Below are 18901 nucleotides of genomic sequence, written 5' to 3'. Positions count from 1 at the left end.
ATTTGTTACAATATTTAACATCATTTTCCTTTTGCGTGACTAACGCAATAAGGTCTTTTTTTCGGCATATTCTGACCTACATTTGGTAATTTTTGTAGGTTTTAAGTGTCGTTTGCAACGTGTAAATTATTTGCATTTTCTTGTTTCATCAGATAGCATTTTTTTTACTTTTAAATACATTTTAAAAAATGTTATGAAAAATAACATTTAACTAGAAGCGTGCTGCTTTAAACACTTTTGTGCTTCATATACATGTAAAACCAATATATAAAGGATAGCTTTGAAGTGTGCAACAAACTTTTTCACCATCATATTAGGCCATTCCCGGCAGTGAATATTATACGAAATACATTGTATAGTACCATATAATGCAACAATGATTTCTGTTTTTTTGTGGGGTTTTTTTGTGCCAAAATACTTTTTCTTTAATGAAAATGTCTAGTTGAAGATCATAAATATTTTTTGAGATAAAAATGCATTTGACACATAACTGAATGACGTCATATTTGCAAAACGGATGTAATAAGAAATAAACTAAGTATTTTTTTCTGCTTACACAAATTGACCGCAGCTTTCTATATTAAAATGAAAATTGTTGACGTCCTTAATCATTTTAATCAGTGCTTTAAAATTAATACTGTCAGTCGGAGTATTTTCGTTAGTTTACGTATTTCATAGTGTGTTATCATGCCTTTCTTCGATTATAAATATCATTATTGCAAAGGTGTTAGCAAAAAAACGAGTTAACAGACCTTATAGGACACGTGCAAAAGTGACGATTTTACATTTACTACATGTGTCTCCTAATTTACCTTTATTTCTACAAATTGAATAATAAAGACGTTTGTCTAAAGTGTTTGTAACTTTCGAAACGCTTTTATAATAGCTATATTTAGAACCATATAACATACGTTTTTGCAAAGTTTGATTGCTTTATAATTATGTGGAGGTTATCCATTCTCCTATTATTTTAAACTTAAAATGATATCGATGTATTTACATGTATGATGGCAAAAAAAGCCCTTAAAAGTACCATTGTCGCCCTCAAAAATCATTATATAATTTATGTATTTCTAAATAATGCAAGGTGCGATGTCACGGAGGATTACGAAAAATACCGATGTTTCCCGATTATGATGACGTAGGGGTACATTAGAATGGACTTTTTATTACTTTGTTACTCTGTATGTCCCGATCATGTTTGTAGTATGTTTGAACATGTTAACTATTTCATCTTAAACCTAGTTATGTTACTTTTCTAAACATATTTAATTACACGTGTCGTGTATATGTATGTACATGAAATTAGAAATTAAATGTAACCATTAACTTTTAGCCTTATACGATTAAATTAGTATTATAGTATTCCAATTTTTGGAAAAATTCCGTTGACCGTTTTTTTGTGCATCTGTGTTATTGTTATTCATTATAGTTAATAATCTATTTTGTTCTCTTTTTCACAAATTTATCCGAGGTTTCACTCACACTATTTGTTACCGTTTTAGTATGCCATGTATAGTTTTTAAAATTAAATCAAAATTATTGCATATAATGATGATATGCAAATAATTAAAACATTGTTTACATTTCAATTGTGTCGTTCTTATATTTCTCCAGCAAGCCACTTGAAAACAATTATAATCCTTATAGAGGCCGATACGTGCTTAATCACTCGCCATTTAGTGATTCCGAAGTATGACGAATAGTGTCGGACAGTTCTTCTCGGCCCTTTCCGTTAAACATCGGATAAGAACTTATTGATAATACCCGAGATGTTCCGATTGTTAGATTGTGATCTCATCGTACATCATGCATTTCGTCCCTTTCCGTTATACTTCGAACACCATTGTTGTCTTCTTATTCGGAATATCTGCCTGATTATTATTAAATTGGAATTGACCGAAAAGTTGAAAAGGAACTTCATAAGGAAGACTGCAAACGTATGCAGACTAGATCTCTTCACCACTCTATCACGTAAGATGCCTTAAAAAAGTGAAATCTATTTTTTTTTAAAGAAATAAATTATTTTTCTATATTTTTTACAAAGCGTGCTGGGATTTCAATTATACGAATTATATACAGTTGTCTTCGCAAATATTGAAGTCATTTTAAAGAGTACCATATTCTATGCAGCTAACTTCACAAACTGTTATAATTATGTAGAACGGCAAACTTGTCTTTATTCTAAAAACAGCTGAAACAATTGTAGGGGTGGGGATCCAACTCAAACACATGAAATATAGGTTCTTAATCTTAATGTTGCTGAATTTCGTGAGTCGATTTTCCCATATTTCATTTTTAAAAATGTTCATTATTCACTTTAGCCCTGGATGTTAAGATGAAAACTGCATAAATGTGCTAGGTGGTCTGGCTCTACACTGGTGGCACACGTTCAATTCCGGTATTCGTACAGAATTAGTTTAAGTAGTGATGTTGATAAGATACAGTTTCTTTGTGGATATTTTTTTTCCTTAGAGTAAAATACATTGCAACATTTGAGTAGAAGTTGATGCTCCTTTTTGGAAAGGAAATGCCCCCGTATGCTTCTCTGTCAGGCGTAATCGGTTACTTACGTATACGGCATAAGCCTTCCAAAACATAATGTTCTAGAAACAGCTTTTGTTTTTGCATAGAATTCTATGAACGTTTAGATACAAGGAGGAATGGCGTGGTAGTTGACACGTTTGGTTAACACAGTGACATAGATAACAGTTATCTAGATCTCTGGTTAACCATGTTAAATTTTGGTGCAGTAACTGTGATTAGGGTTTGCTTCAAAACTAACCTACCACAAAATGGCCGTCTAGTTTATATATTAGAGCATTTATGTAACCATACATTCGGTTCCGACTAGAATTCATAATGCATGTAGCATGTACGCACAATACTTTAAATATAGACAAAGGGAGGTAAGCATATATATTTTATTTGAATTCCCTATTTATCCTTTCAAGATTAAAGTCCCTTGCATGGACGATCATTAGCTAAAATGAAGATGCAAGAAAATGTATAACACGTATATAGTAGATATGCGACTTGCTTAAACATTCATGTGTCGAAAGGACAACACGTCTTATGAATCTTAAGTAGGTACTATTATTACGAAATGAAAAGTTCAATTCAAGATTTGTTTGCAAAGTAAGAGGTTTGTTACAATTGTTCCGGCTACATGTAGAGCTTCCTTCATATTTACATCGAACTGTAATATCAACAAGTGATGGCTTCCTACAACAAAGCAAAGAGAGTTGTATATGATAAGATGCCGTATTTTGACTGATAAGGTTCCCCGTGACTGAATGAAAAAGCTTTAGCATACAATAAATATTTACCAGCATATCTTTGTATTCTTCATGCAAATTTGTAAATAGTAAAATGCAAATTCTTAAAATTCCCTTTAATATACCAACGTTGCGGCTGAACAACCTTCTTCAGGGTACATAAATGAATAATAAACATGCAAATTTGGTAATGCTTACATAAGTCAAACATATTAGACATAGTATATTTGCCCTGTTTTCAGCACTAAATCATCATCATCATCATCTCGTCATAATGAACGGCATTCCTGCCTCAGAAGTAAAGAACCTCACGATAAAAATCTATCTCATATGTTTCCGATGAGATATTGAAAAATTTTAGCAAAATAAAGGTCATTACACTGTTTGAAACCAACTGACAAAGAAATTTGATTCCCATTCTTACCTTGAAAACCATAGCGAAGTATAAACCATAACATGCAATGTCAAATTTATAATTTTTATTTTGAATCATATCTCACGTTTCCTCATACGACACTTATTTCGTTGTGTTGTATTGCACTAACACGTACAGTATAGGTCATATGGTGACTGGTCATCATTACTGGTAGAAAAAGACTGTGCATGTCAGGCATGGACGGGCACCTGAGTATAATCAACGACGTTGCACAAGCTACCTCGGTAGCTTCCTGACATGATATTCAAATGTCACTGGCGGGATGCAAACCCAGTGGTGAAGGTCGTGTGGTATGAAAACAGCCACTTTAACCACTCGGTAACGGAAGTCCCCTCATATGACACTAAATGAATAATGGTTGGTTCCAGGAAGCGGACTTGAAAGTGGTTCATTTTACCTTCAAGCTTTCACCACAATGTGCAAAAATAAATATGCTTAAACCTGGGAACCAGCTTAAACTAACAATCGAATAACAAAAATCAAACAGTTTTTACAAACATTTTAATAAGGAATTTTTACATTAAACAAAATCATAACAATTAGTTTTAACAAGTATGAATGGTCTGACAAGGCGTGAAACACACAAAACTGATATGCAATAATTCTAACATTAACAATCTTTTTCTTTTTAACCAATCATAAGCTAGATAACATTGAATTGCTTTTTTTTTCAACAATCACTAGCTAGATAACGTTGGATTTACTTCTTTCAACCAATAACAATCTAGATAACATTAAATTGTCATTTTAACCAATCAGAAGCTAGATAACATTGTATTTGAACTTTTTCAACCAATCACAAGTTAGATAAGTCTTGAAAGACTTCTATGAGACTGGCCTGTTTACAGCTGCTTTAGAGAAGTATGGTATACAACAAGGTCAAACCAGCATTCATGTGGGTCAAATCACTGTTTGTTTCTGGTAACATAAAAATTTAATTAACTACCAGTACCATCATGAAAAATGTAGATTCATTTCTGATAATAAAAAAATATCCAATTAAAATAACATATAATATCAAATATGTCTATTCAAGTGCCATTTAACTTCGCTTTCAAAATGATGATTGCTTCTTATTGTAAGACCCTAATATTTACTTAAAGAAAAGTAAAAATATATTTACTGGCACTAAAAGTCTTTGAACATATTAAATACAACTTTGTCATTAATACACCTAAGATACATTATCATGTAATGGTAGTTAAGATAAAATTAATAGAAAGTAATAACTTTGCATCTGAGCGGAACTGAATTTAAGCAAATTAAAAGTAATGTATTTATGAGGAACTAAATTAAGGCAAATAAACAGAAAGTAATGTATTGAATAAAAGTAAATAAAGGCAAATTAAAAGAAATAGATCTGAATAAAGGCAAATTAAAAGAAAGTGATCTGAATAAAAGCAAATTAATAGAAACTAATAGAGGATTTATCTTTACTCCTAACAACATATATGTATGATAACAAGATGTGTATGTGAAACACATTTGCCGCAATACTGAAATTACCTGAATTTTGAAAACATAACAACATTGAGTGTCAAGGTTATTTTTAGGGTCAAGGACGTTTTTTTTAAAATCTATAATCCAAAATTATGCTCTGCCTAAGTATAAAGAAGCTTGCATTATTAGAAAACATTGAATGGTGAATGTTACAATTGTCTATGGACAGCATCAGACACACCAGCCAGGTATAGTAGTTGTGGGGAAAAAGAGAATCTTAGATGTGGGGAAGGAGGAAAATAAGAATGCTACATACAGGTATATTGAACAAAAAATGTAAACAAAAAAAAAAACAAGTATAAACTGATTTGCACGACAAAAGTAACAAAAAATATAAAATCTACACATCTATCAGCTTCACTGAAATTTGACTCGACTAGTTAAAAATTTTAAAAAACTGACTAAAGATAATATGAAAAAATTTTAAGCACTAAAATACATTATAACATTATTATAAAGAAAACAACAGCTTGTTTTTATCATATTTATGTGAAATAATCTAATGCAATTACTAAGGTCAATGAATATTCCAACTTTAACTACTTATGCAGTCTTAAACATAAAATGCACTAAATACATCACTGCAGAATCAGAATTTTCAACTAAATCAGTTGTATATATATGTACATAATTTTTAGCAACCTTACAAGTACAATAGGTACGAAACTAGTAATCAAGACAGAGTCTCCGCCCAGTCATCCATTAAATTCTCAACATAATTTTCAACTAGGTTCAGTGTAAGATTTTTTTTCAACATACACTGTACTTTACAAAATGAGTAAATCTTAAGACTTCTTTGCCAAACTAAAACATGTGATCTTTCAGCAGATTATGTGATCACTAAGTAAACAACAAATATGATTACTGAATTGACTATGTGATCTGTCTATCATGTGATCACCTTGTCAATTGTTTGATCACTAAGTATTGTAGAAGTGTTCGATATATTTACTTAATACAGATTTTGTAGCTAATTATGCCATCCTTAAGTTAATCACGTGATCATTATATTCATCAAGTGATCATTTCGTTGACCATGTGATCATCATATTGACCATGTGATCATCAAGTTGACCATGTGATCATCATATAGATCATGTGATCATTAAGTTGACTACATTATCACCATGTTAACCTTGTGTTGATTATGATAGGTTAAAAATGTGATCACAAAATTGACAATATCATTTAGTTGGCCATAAAAGCAGTAATAGATTGACCCACAGATCATTGACCATAAAATCAAATGATTAAATAACTGTTAAACACTTTTACACATATAAAATGCATCTAGCAAATTTACTCAGAAAAACAAAACAAAACTTCAATAAGTTATTATTTTCTTAAAACATCATTTTAAAAATAGAAAAATTTCTATGAATCATGATTAGTAAAGTAGCAGTAAAGATTCTAGTAAATTGACTTAAATATGAACACATTATTTGACAATATTCTTTGTTATATCCACCATAATTATTAAAAAAATGACAAAGTTTTTTTTAAAAATAAAATAAATGCACATGGTACTACAAACTATAGCTGTCAAAAAGTCAGTATGCTTGTTTTTTTCTGTCTGATTGATAGTAAAACAAAAGCAACACATGATTTTTCAAAAAGATTTACAAATGAAAATAATTCAGTCAAAATCATCTCAGTCAATTTTTTACAATTATCACCCTGAAGAATAAGTGAACTTGAAGGTAAATAAACCTTCAGTGGTTGGTAGAGTTGGTAGTTAACAGTCTGGCTCAGGGCAGTAAGCCAACATTCCTGGGCAAGCAGCATCAATCAGTTAACCAGTACTAGTTGCCTCTGCTTTTGAAAGGAACTGATAACTTTTGTACATGCCAGAGCAGAGGTACTGTGTGAATGACCATAGAAAGGATTTCAAGATCAATCACAACAAAATTGACCAGTGCACCATCTGGGAATGGAAACCAGGTCGCCTGATTCCCCATCCGACTCTCAACCTATTGACCTGACCAGATGGTTCCTTCAGTGGTTGTAAGTTTATAGAGCTTATGTAAAACCTTAACTAGGACTTTTCTAACTTCACTGAGGGGCATCATTTATGGATCTTAGACAGTGACCTTCAATAATGACCACCCATCCAATCATACCTATAAGGTTTCAAGATTACATTGTCTTGTTATGACCAAACTTGCTCAAATATTATAACAGCAGCTAGGATTTCTGAAGTCCATAAAAGAGTATAAAGTTTGATAAAAATCTACTAAAAAGTTAAAAATCTTTGATACTGACATGCATGATACATTCATTCAGTGAATTTGCCTTCACTTAAAGAAAAGTCTTTACGAAACATTTTATCATCTAAATTTGAGCACACATCCTTTCATCATGTGCAACATTTAAAGAAGTCTGATGAAAGCAATTCAGTCATTGGTCAATTAATTCTTATCACAAAAAAGTATCTAATATTGGTTTATTCACCTTTCAATCTACACAAAAATCATTCATCATTTACAGACAAAATTTCAAAATACAAGTTGTAGGTAGTAAAGGTAACATATTACTACTCAGCTGACAATGGGTTTAAAATTAAAAACTGTTGGTTGGAAGGTAGTAAAAAAAATAAATCACCAAATGTGTTCTGATTTAGGAAATAATATCACTTAAAACAATTCAAACCTTTACAACATTTATATACATGTATTATATGGTGCTATCACATCATATCAAAAGTGGACAAAGAGTGTTATCTGCATAGCTTTTCGTGTTAATGATATGAAAACATACTTCATTTGTTTAAATAAAAAGACTAGAAATGTGTCATCATGCCACGGATGCCCCCACATGCAGCCAAAATTTCAGATGGTGCATTAATTATTTTTTTCATTTTAAGTTCAAAGCCCTTAAAACTTTTCAATGTTAACACAAACCATTTTCATACAATGTTCAAGGCACTGAAATTATTCAGTCTAAACCTTTTAAAAATTGCATATTGCATATTTGTAGCCAAAATAATGGCTAAAAGTAAGAGTGCTGAAAGTTCAAAATTTTTCCAACATTCAGGAAAGATAAGTTTGTCTTAAATCATTGAACTACAACCAAATTCAAACTTAAACTGCTTATTCCTAAGATGTATCTATATTATTTTCAAAGTGAAAGGGACATAACTCTGCCAAAAAATCATCAAACCATGACCAAATTCCAACTTGACCTGCCCATTCGTTTGACATATCCATATGTCAAATTTAAGTTGAATATGTAACACTGTTGGGTAGATAATGAACAGAAACTGTAAATTTCATATTATTTTCAAAATGAAAGGGGCATTACTCTGCCAAAAATCATTGAACCATGACCAAACTCGAACTTGGCCTGGGCATTCCAAAAACATATCCATATGTCAAATTTGAGTTGAATGTGTTGCACCATTGGGGAGATAATAAACGGAAAATGAAAATTTCATATTACTTTCAAAGTGAAAGGGGAATAACTCTGACAATAATCATTGAACCATGACCAAATTTGAAATTGACCTGCGCATTCCTTTGACGCATCCATATGTCAAGTTTGAGTTGAATGTGTTGTACCTTTGGGGAGATAATGAACGGAAACTGAAAATTTCATATTATTTTCAAAGTAAAAGGGGCATAACTCTGCCAAAAATCATGGAACCACGACCAAATTCGAACTTGACCTGTATTTTCTCATGACATATCCATATGTCAAGTTTGAGTTGAATGTGTTGTACCGTTGGGGAGATAATAAACGGAAAATGAAAATTTCATATTACTTTCAAAGTGAAAGGGGCATAACTCTGCCAAAAATCATTGAACCATGACCAAATTCGAACTTGACCTGTATTTTCTCATGACATATCCATATGTCAAGTTTGAGTTGAATGTGTTGTACCGTTGGGGAGATAATGAACGGAAACTGAAATTTCATATTATTTTCAAAGTAAAAGGGGCATAACTCTGCCAAAAATCATCGAACCATGACCAAATTCGAACTTGACCTGTATTTTCTCATGACATATCCATATGTCAAATTTGAGTTGAATGTGTGCAACCGTTCTTAAGATAATGAACGGAAACTGATGATGACGGAATGACAGAATGACGGAAGGACGGAAGGATGGAAGGACGGAATGACGGAACAGGGTAACACTATATGCCCCGGCCATTACATGGCGGGGGCATAAAAACATACATCAAGAAAATAAACTTTTCTCTAAGAACAGTTCTATAAAATAAGCTAACAGATTTTGCTGCTTGAAATCTGTCAAACATGAGAGAAATGAGCCAACGTAATGGGTTTGCCACCAGCATGGATCCAGACCAGCCTATGCATCCGCACAGTCTGATCAGGATCCATGCTGTTCGCTGACCAACTCTATTACAAGTAGAGAAACTGATAGCGAACAGCATGGATCCTGATCAGACTGCAAGGATGCGCAGGCTGGTCTGGATCCATTCTGGTCACAAACGCATATACGTTGGTTTTGTCATGACGCGGCTCAAATTGACTTAAAATGAGTACAAGTACTGTATAAATATCACACTATACCTGCTAAATTTGTGTAATGGATTTGCCCATGCCTTGAATTTGGAACATTCCATTCAAAGTTTAAGGGATTTTAATATCAAATTACACAAATTGAGCTGCCAACAGTATATAGCCTGGTCAGACTAAAGGGAAGTACATGCTAGCCTAGTCTGGAGTTCCTTCCCCTTATACTACTTTCTGTAGTAAATGTATGGAGGGAACCAGACTAAGGCTGGCCCGGCTCTATATTGGTGGCATAAATTAATTCATTTTTGCACCCAGCAGATTAAGGGTTATGATTTCACTCACTCAAACAATCAACAAATAATTACAAAATAATATCAAACATAAGCTGTTATAAATAATTACAAATTATATACATCTAAAGTTTTATACACAAGTTTTATTAAAATAGCTTTGTTCAACTCTTTAACAAACTTTGCTATGAGAGCATTTCAACTCTTGCTATTATAGCATTTCAACTCTATAACAAACTTTGCTATTATAGCATTTCAACTTGGACTCTATAACAAACTTTGCTATTACAGCATTTTAACTTCGACTCTATAACAAACTTTGCTATTATAGCATTTTGACTCTATAACAAACTTTGCTATTATAGCATTTTGACTCTATAACAAACTTTGCTATTATAGCATTTTGACTCTATAACAAACTTTGCTATTATAGCATTTTGACTCTATAACAAACTTTGCTATTATAGCATTTTGACTCTATAACAAACTTTGCTATTATAGCATTTCAACTTGGACTCTATAACAAACTTTGCTATTACAGCATTTTAACTTCGACTCTATAACAAACTTTGCTATTATAGCATTTTGACTCTATAACAAACTTTGCTATTATAGCATTTTGACTCTATAACAAACTTTGCTATTATAGCATTTTGACTCTATAACAAACTTTGCTATTATAGCATTTTGACTCTATAACAAACTTTGCTATTATAGCATTTTGACTCTATAACAAACTTTGCTATTATAGCATTTTGACTTTATAACAAACTTTGCTAGTATAGCATTTAATCTCTATAACAAACTTTGCTATTATAGCATTTCGACTCTATAACAAACTTTGCTATTATAGTATTTCGATCAACTATATAATAAACTTTGCTAATATAGCATTATTCATTATAATCTTTTTAAGCGCAGGGCATTACTTAAAATTAATGTATCTATTTTTATCATACACCAACCAATGAAATTCTGGCGCTTGCACCATGTGATCCCCTGGTACAAATCTTTATTGGATTCTCTCATTAATTTTGACTCGCTTTTATTTATAGAGTCCAAAAAATTGATCAATATTGTACACCGTTTAGTGCTGTTTTCATTTTCAGATAATATACTATAATACATGTAATATGAGTCTATCAAATTGTCAAGAAATAGTGGTCTGAAATAAACAGTTTTTTTTTCTATATTGCTGAAGACAATATTGAATCTATTGGATGCACATAGAGCTGCAAAACCTATATTAGACCCTGCTAACAACTTGTCAAATATAGATTTACAGCTGTTTATCCATCCGACAGAATTCAGCACTGTACTAGAATATATTAAATAAGGTTTTTAGCTTGATTCTATCATATGATAAAATAAACATTACAAATGTAGCCATTTCATATATTGACATACATTAAACTTGTCCCAGAAATGCTATAAAGTTTGTCAATGCTTGCTATATGAAACATTCCTACTAGACCTGTTTTATACATTGTTGAATTAAGTTTGTTTGTTTGGGTTTTACGTCACACTGACACAGTATAGGTTATATGGCGACATTCCAGCTTTACTGGTGGAGGAAGACGTACCATGCATTATTTCAGGCATGAAACTAATTAGTACATATAGTTTGTTTGAGAATGGGGAGGGGAGTTTAAATCTGGGAAAAAAGATAACCTGTGGAAAATTAATAATAAATCATTAAATATAATCAATACCTGTAAATTTTTACATCCACTCAAAACCAACTTTTTTTGTATAAATAACAGCTAATACGTATAAAATGCTCAACAATATATTAAACCATAAAAGTTTCTAGAAATTTTGGTCCACATATATAATAATAGATAAAAAAGCTGCTTTAACAGTCATTTTGGTCTAAAATATAAAATAATCATATAAAATATCAAAACATTTTTTTCATCAATAAAAACTACAACAATTTCATCATTATATAACATAGATTTTTATGCTTCTATTTAAAATTACACAATTATGTATATAATTTTAAAACTGCTAATCAGTCAAAATTAATATTTATACACATGTACAAAGATTCAGTAATTGAATTCAAGTACATGTATATGTATATGTCAGCCTCGTGTACATGTGCCTTATGTCAAGTCTGTGTCAAGCGATTTGTTGTGTAATAAACCATTTCAAGTAATATACATGATTCTAAACTATAACTGTATCAATATTACTATCAAATATCTACCTATTCAACAAGCCATGTTCATCGATATACATCAATATAATTATATGAAAATGGATAACACTTACAGCTGTGTAAACTTGCATTGTCAACATATACATGTATATGAAAATTGTGTAAAAAAAATTATGTGACATGTATTCTTACATAAATACATTAAAGTATGTAAACTTAACAATATTTGGCCCAAAACATGAAGTCTCAAGTGTGAACAATACTTTTGACACTTTTAAAGAGTGAAAATACTACCTAATTAACATTATTATTGTTGTTTATAAATGCTATTTATAGCAAAAATGTGAACATATCTATTTATAGAATGTGTTATGTGAAAAATTCTATTTATAGAATGTGTAATGTGTAAAAATCTATTTATAGAAAGTGTAGTGTAAAAAAACAGTTGGTTATACAGTAATATGATGGTGGATAAATCACAGAGAGTAGCTAAATGCACTTCATACATCATCATCTGCAAAAAAAAAAAAGAGAATATATTAACTAGATAATAGTCACTAGCAAATCGCAAAATATTACAAAATTCCTATCATTACTAATGGAGGCCAAGTTATTCGCTACTTATGCAAAATTAGTGACAGAAGCCCCTGTCAGTTAGTAGTTTGAGATACCAGGATAATTATATTTATACATACACATAGTCATACTTCTTTGGCATATATAATGTACATGAACCAAAGTCTAAAGAACCAAAGTGTGAAGAAATAACTATTATATAACAACACATGCCTTACTTGTGTAAAAGTTTGATATTTGTTCTTTTAAGAGGTTAAGTTTAATGGAATACAATCACAGTTTTAGTAAAACAAGGTCTTCTTTTTTCATAGTGGGGGAGGTACAATTTACTATTACAATGTACTGTTAATACATACAAAGGCCTATACAAGGTAGAAACACCAATCTTAAATAAGCCTACACTGTAACTTCCTCGAACTAAAGGATTTCTTAGGCTAATTGGAAACCACAGTGAGTAAGGAAAGTACTTACAAGTCAGAGATCATAATCTCTTTGTATTCTCGAAATCTGTAATTTATTGAAGTTATGAACACTAGAGTTGTCTCAAGGTTTACATATACAAGTAAGAGATAGAGTTGCTCAAGCATGTCAAGTTCTTATTACCTACAGATAAACTTACCATGATAATACCATCTTGTTTTTTTAGGGTTTTTACTACAAGTTCTAACATATATTGCATTATCTGGTGGTCTTTTCTGAAAAAAGAAGAAGATACATACATCTTTACTGTTTTGTATTTCTTGATTTGATTTGATTTTCTTTAGAGTGGGCAGTCAAGGATAGCCTATGAAAGTGCAAGCACTTATTTCCAGTAGGGTCCTCACCTCAGCAGCAACTAGAGACAGCTATGAGATACAAGGGAATCCAGGAACCAGTCCCTAGCTCTTATTGAATAGTTCCCTTTGTTCATTTACATGCCCAGTGTATAGCACTGATACATGCAAGGATTACCTGGGTTTCGTACCAGTATACCTCTAATAGGTGGGAAACACTGATAGTGTTTCTAAAAAATCCCACGGGTATTACCCAGGATCGAACCTAGAACCTCAGGAGTGACAGTCAGTGGTCTAACCGACTAAGCTATCGCGCCACCTTGATAACAGCAAAAAAGATATTACTAACAAATACATGAACTTTGATTAGATATAATAAGTCAAACAGTAAAGTCTAACATGAAATAGTCACAGAAAAGACAAATACTTTGTAAATAATAGTAAATAATCACTAGTATTGTTTCACCAATAGATACAATGTATATACATACATGCATACTTAAGACTAAAGAGTTTTGGTTGGATCTTAACTTTGAAGAAGATTTCAACATCATATGGTGGCTTTCAAACGTTTACGGCAGTCTGCTTATTATTTTAAACAGGTGCTGGCACATTGGTAGAACCATGGATCTTGTGTAAGCTGCCAAGTTAGCTATCTCACATGAAATAAATCAGAAATCCAGATAGAACTCAAACCAGCAATAGTACCACACATGTGACTAGAGGTCAGCCATCTTAACCATTGAGTAACAAGATTTTCAAACAACAATCAATAAATCATAACCTGTCAAAATTTATCATAAAAATTTATAATACTGCATATATATTTACTATGATCCCTTTTGTCACACCAACTTTAATCCATAAAATTTGCATCAGCGGTATACATATATATAGAAAATATAAACATCACAAACGTCCAATGAAAATTGGCGTAACAAACAGCCATGCAGTATGATAAAATATACAATACCTTTTCTGTACAGCTAGACAGCATACTGACTATACTAAGACATACTGAGGTTACTGAGAGGGCTGGCGACCAATCATCAGTGAGAATTGAAAGACAAATATGACCGTTGCTATATACATGAGGGTGTAGTGGAATGTTATTGCCTATAAACATCACCTGAAAAATGTAACAAGAATTGTCATTGGTTAATTGAGGGGCAGAGACCAATCATCAGTGAGAATTGAAAGACAAATATGGCAGCTGCAATATACATGAGGGTGAACCTATAAACATCACCTGGAAATGTAACAAGAATTGTCATTGGTTAATTGAGGGGCAGAGACCAATCATCAGTGAGAATTGAAAGACAAATATGACAGCTGCTATATACATGAGGGTGAACCTATAAACATCACCTGGAAATGTAACAAGAATTGTCATTGGTTAATTGAGGTGGAGCAAAAGTCTAGTAATGAAAGATGCCTACCTCTCAACCCAGGTAATGTGGGTTCAAGCCCTACTTTGGTTACAACAATGTTTACTCTTGCATGTGACACCAGACTGGTTAGTTCAAGGAAGAATGCTCAAATGTAACTGATTTCAAGTCACACAAACTACTTCATATTTGAGCATAAATAAATATGTTTTAACTAAACTAAATCTTAATAACATTATCAACAATTTCAAAAGAGACTTGTGAGAGTTTTAAGCATGGTTCAACACATTCAAGCTTTACATAATTTAACAAAAAAAAGAGAATTTTTTAAATGATTATTTAAACAACTGGCAAATAATTTGAGACAGTCAGAGATTAAAAGTATAAATTATGCCAGTTGCAAAAATACAAAATTAGTGCAGTGTTATGTTGAAAATACTTTCTGAAAATGTATTGAAGATATTATCTTTCTGTACCGTAAGATTGTATGATATTTTACTGAGCATGTCATATTTTCATGTGGTAGACATGGTATATACATTTTTATCATGGTACCCTTGGCTGAATTATGTTTTTTTTTTTTTTTTTTTAAACTCTACAACATGTATAATATTGTACTTTGAACGTAAAAAAGAAGTTATACAGGAAACAGGACAATAAAGTTTTGACAAAATTATTGCAGTGTCAATTACAACCTCTTATATTTTAAATAGATGTTGATTATGTTTTCCTTCCTTTATAATTAATAGGTTATAACTGCTCTTTTTAACTTAAATAAACTTGACAATAATTAATCTGTTTTTCTTTTTCCTTGTGCATTTTTTAAAAAAAATGCATTCATACTTAAAAAAAAATTTTTTATTATATTTAAAAACACTACAAGGTTTATAACACTAACAGGTACTGTGTATATTTATAACTCAATTTGTTGAATTCACCATATCAAATACCATAAAAGTATGCTTAATGCCATACAGTAAAACAAATATTAATCAAAACACAAATGAGTAGCTTTTCAAATTCAAGTTTTCAAGCTGTCAGGTAATATGTTCATGGTGAGTAGCTGTCACACTGTCATTTGTAGGTCAATGTTCAGATGCAAATATCTTAGTTTCAGAGTCAAATTTTGGGAAACAAACATTATTTCATTATCCTACCGAACATTTATCAAGTTGATTTTTAGAAAATGGGGCTTTAAACAAATCTAATGTAGGGAAGGTTAAAGTTGGCCATTTGTTTCAACATTTGATTATGATATCTGATATTAAGACAATTCCAGAGCAAACGAAGCACATGACCATATTATAAATGCAATGTAAGTAAAGGAAAACTGAGAGTCTGATGGAAGAATGAATATCATTATATTAATACACACCTGAGGAGAATCAAATGGGTATCTTTGACTAAATTTAAACATAAGCTGAAATTTTTCATCTTTGTACAATGACTCTTCTGCCCCTTCTAGATCTACAATCCATCTGAAACAAGATATAGTCCATTATAATCATCATCCTCATTATCATCATCATCACCATCATTATTTCATCATCATCACAGAGACTAAGAAAGTTCAAGTTATAAATCAAGTTAAACTAAATCTACCATTGAATAAACTCAATTTCATTAAACATTATCAATATTAACAAAATTTAAATGTTTAAAATAATTCAAAACTGCATTTTTGCAACCATTTTCTAAAGAAGTATTGTCAAATAAAGTTACATCTTTCCATTTACTGTTGCATATTCATTCTATAAATTCTTTTAACCAGAATAGTCAGCTTTCAGCATAATTTAATACTATGTTATATCAATGTTACTTTTAACAGAATCAATGGTATACTACATTGTATATTCAACTAGAAAGGATTTTTGTCACAAAAACATAATTATGTCTCCCACATATGTATTCTAAGGATGGAACAGCAGCATGTTAATCCCACAAGCAGTTTCAACTGTGAAAGCTGGACAATCTTGATATAGACGGACAGACTTACTCTGTTATATTTTTATGCACACTATCTGCATCAACTTTTACACCTTTTGGAGGTTCCTTGGTTAGCAGTTGTAGTTCTTTATGTAGTCTTTTCTGTAATGAAACAGACAATGTACAGTGTAGTTAAAGTTATAATAATGTATATTTGAACCCAAAGTGGAAAACTCTAATGCACTGGTAAGTCTGTCAATAGTATTTCTCATTTTTTTTTTTTTGTTGATGGAATACATTTTTTCAGTGCAGGTGTTACTGTAAGGGTTATTTGTGAAGTTTTACCATCGCTAATCTATATTTAGTGTAGAATATATTCCTTTGTCTTCAATATATTCCTTTGTCTTCAATATATTCCTTTCTTGTCGTATTGGCAGGAATATCATGGCGACTGTTTCAACTATCATGGCCTGGCTGCCAATCTGCTTGTGATCAAGGGGAACAGTGAAAAACTGAAAAAAAGTATGACTATGAGTCTGTTGTTAACATATTTTTGAGCCAAAGTGTCTTGACACTCAATGATAACTGATTCTTCTGTTCTCAGGCTTATGTGTTTCAGTTAAATCTGTGCTGCCCTGCAGGGTGAATAAGGTTGTTTTGTTTTGGGGATTTAGTCTCACTTGTATTGTACATACAAGACCTTTCAAACTGAATAGTCAAAGTCCTATAGATCTGCTATTCCCCTGTTTGGTGGGGGACATAATAGTGTCAGAATACAAATATATGTAATTACAAAGGTGTTTTACTGATTTTGAGAATGAAGGGGCTGGCAGACCCCTGGAGGCCCATTTAGATAATGACTCTTAGAGTTAGATACATAATTTGTACTGTGTAAATTGTAACTGATTCGCGATAAGGTCAACTTGTCCCGTGGTCAACTTGTCACCTATTTGGAAAACTCATCCCCTTCTGTTGGTCAACTCATCCTCAAGGAGTCAACTCGTCCCTAAAATGGCCAACATGTCCCTAATATGGTCAACTTGTCACTATTTGTTATAAATCAATGTGTTTAAATAATTCTTTTATGACAATGATTTATATCAATGAAATATAGATGAATTTTGTTTAAATCAAATATTTAATAAAATAACATGTTTTTTTACATCCATTTTAATGACCTTTATAAAAAATAGGGAAGAAACGTCAGGGATGAAACATCAGGGGAGGAACTTGTAAGGGAGAGAATAGTCTGACTACCACCTGAAAGGGTAAACAATGTATCCCAGTGTCAATTTCAATAATTATCTTTCAAGTTTTTTTAAATGATATATCTTCAACTCTCTGATAATCTATCAAGTATAACAATAAATTAACAATAAAATATAGAGGTCGAGTTGACCATGGGACGGATAAACCACGGGGAGAGTTGACCACAGGACGAGTTGACTCAACAGTTCAACAGTCAACTTCTGTCAAGCTGGTGGACTATGTATGGCAGATTTACATTCAATTTACAATGCCACTTCGTACCAATTTCACACCAATGCTGTATGGTAGACATTTTCACAATATCTATACAATATACAACAATATCTAAACATAAAAAGATAATATAATATGTTTAAGAAAATGTCAAACATTATTTACCTCCATCGAAGTCATTTTTATTTTCGTTTCTGTTTACATTGAGTTTCGAATTTTTTTAAATATTGATTTTTTGTATCAAACTATTTATAAGCACGTATATAACTAACAAATTATGAAAACTACTAAGGATGTTATCATAGAAGTATGTAAAGTAACTATCTTCCGTATCTATTTATAAATACGAAACTTTCACTTGTCTTTCAGGGTTAGCTTTCTCTTTTTTCTATATATTTTACGAAATGTAATTAAACGCGGAAACGATTTGTTACCAACAACGAAACAGACGTTTCATTATCAAATAGGGGAGAAAAATAAATAGCTTGGCACTAAAATCAGAGAATTGTATGAAAACGAAACAGTATCAGGACAAGATACTTACAAAATGTACAGTCATTTATAAAAAGTGGTACTGTATATCTAGTAAAGGACACCAGCTAGGGT

The 18901-nt window shown here is 31.5% G+C and overlaps 1 protein-coding gene across 1 annotated transcript; it reads right to left on the bottom strand.

Moving 5' to 3' along the window:
• Positions 1-10753: 10753 nt before the first annotated feature.
• Positions 10754-18612, bottom strand: LOC132730351 (ubiquitin-conjugating enzyme E2 W-like). Its single transcript, XM_060716257.1, has 6 exons — positions 18461-18612; positions 16884-16975; positions 16263-16365; positions 14473-14628; positions 13346-13421; positions 10754-12664 (listed from the first exon to the last, which is right to left on the bottom strand). Exons 1-6 carry the CDS (start codon positions 18473-18475, stop codon positions 12651-12653), a joined length of 456 nt encoding a protein of 151 aa, XP_060572240.1. The 5' UTR covers positions 18476-18612; the 3' UTR covers positions 10754-12650.
• Between the last annotated feature and the right edge of the window lie 289 nt (positions 18613-18901).

This window comes from Ruditapes philippinarum, unplaced genomic scaffold (assembly GCF_026571515.1).
Source record: "Ruditapes philippinarum isolate M1 unplaced genomic scaffold, ASM2657151v2 ctg62_1_1_1_1, whole genome shotgun sequence".
Classification (NCBI taxonomy): domain Eukaryota; kingdom Metazoa; phylum Mollusca; class Bivalvia; order Venerida; family Veneridae; genus Ruditapes; species Ruditapes philippinarum.
This window is presented reverse-complemented; position numbering and strand designations above follow the sequence as displayed.

What these genes read in the sequence shown, in the direction of transcription:
- LOC132730351 (XM_060716257.1), bottom strand. An exon ending in ACCCATTTGATTCTCCTCAG is followed by an intron (nt 14,629 to 16,262) that starts GTGTGTATTAAT and finishes TACATTTTTCAG; the next exon opens with GTGATGTTTATAGGCAATAA. An exon ending in TGTCTAGCTGTACAGAAAAG is followed by an intron (nt 13,422 to 14,472) that starts GTATTGTATATT and finishes TTCTTTTTTCAG; the next exon opens with AAAAGACCACCAGATAATGC.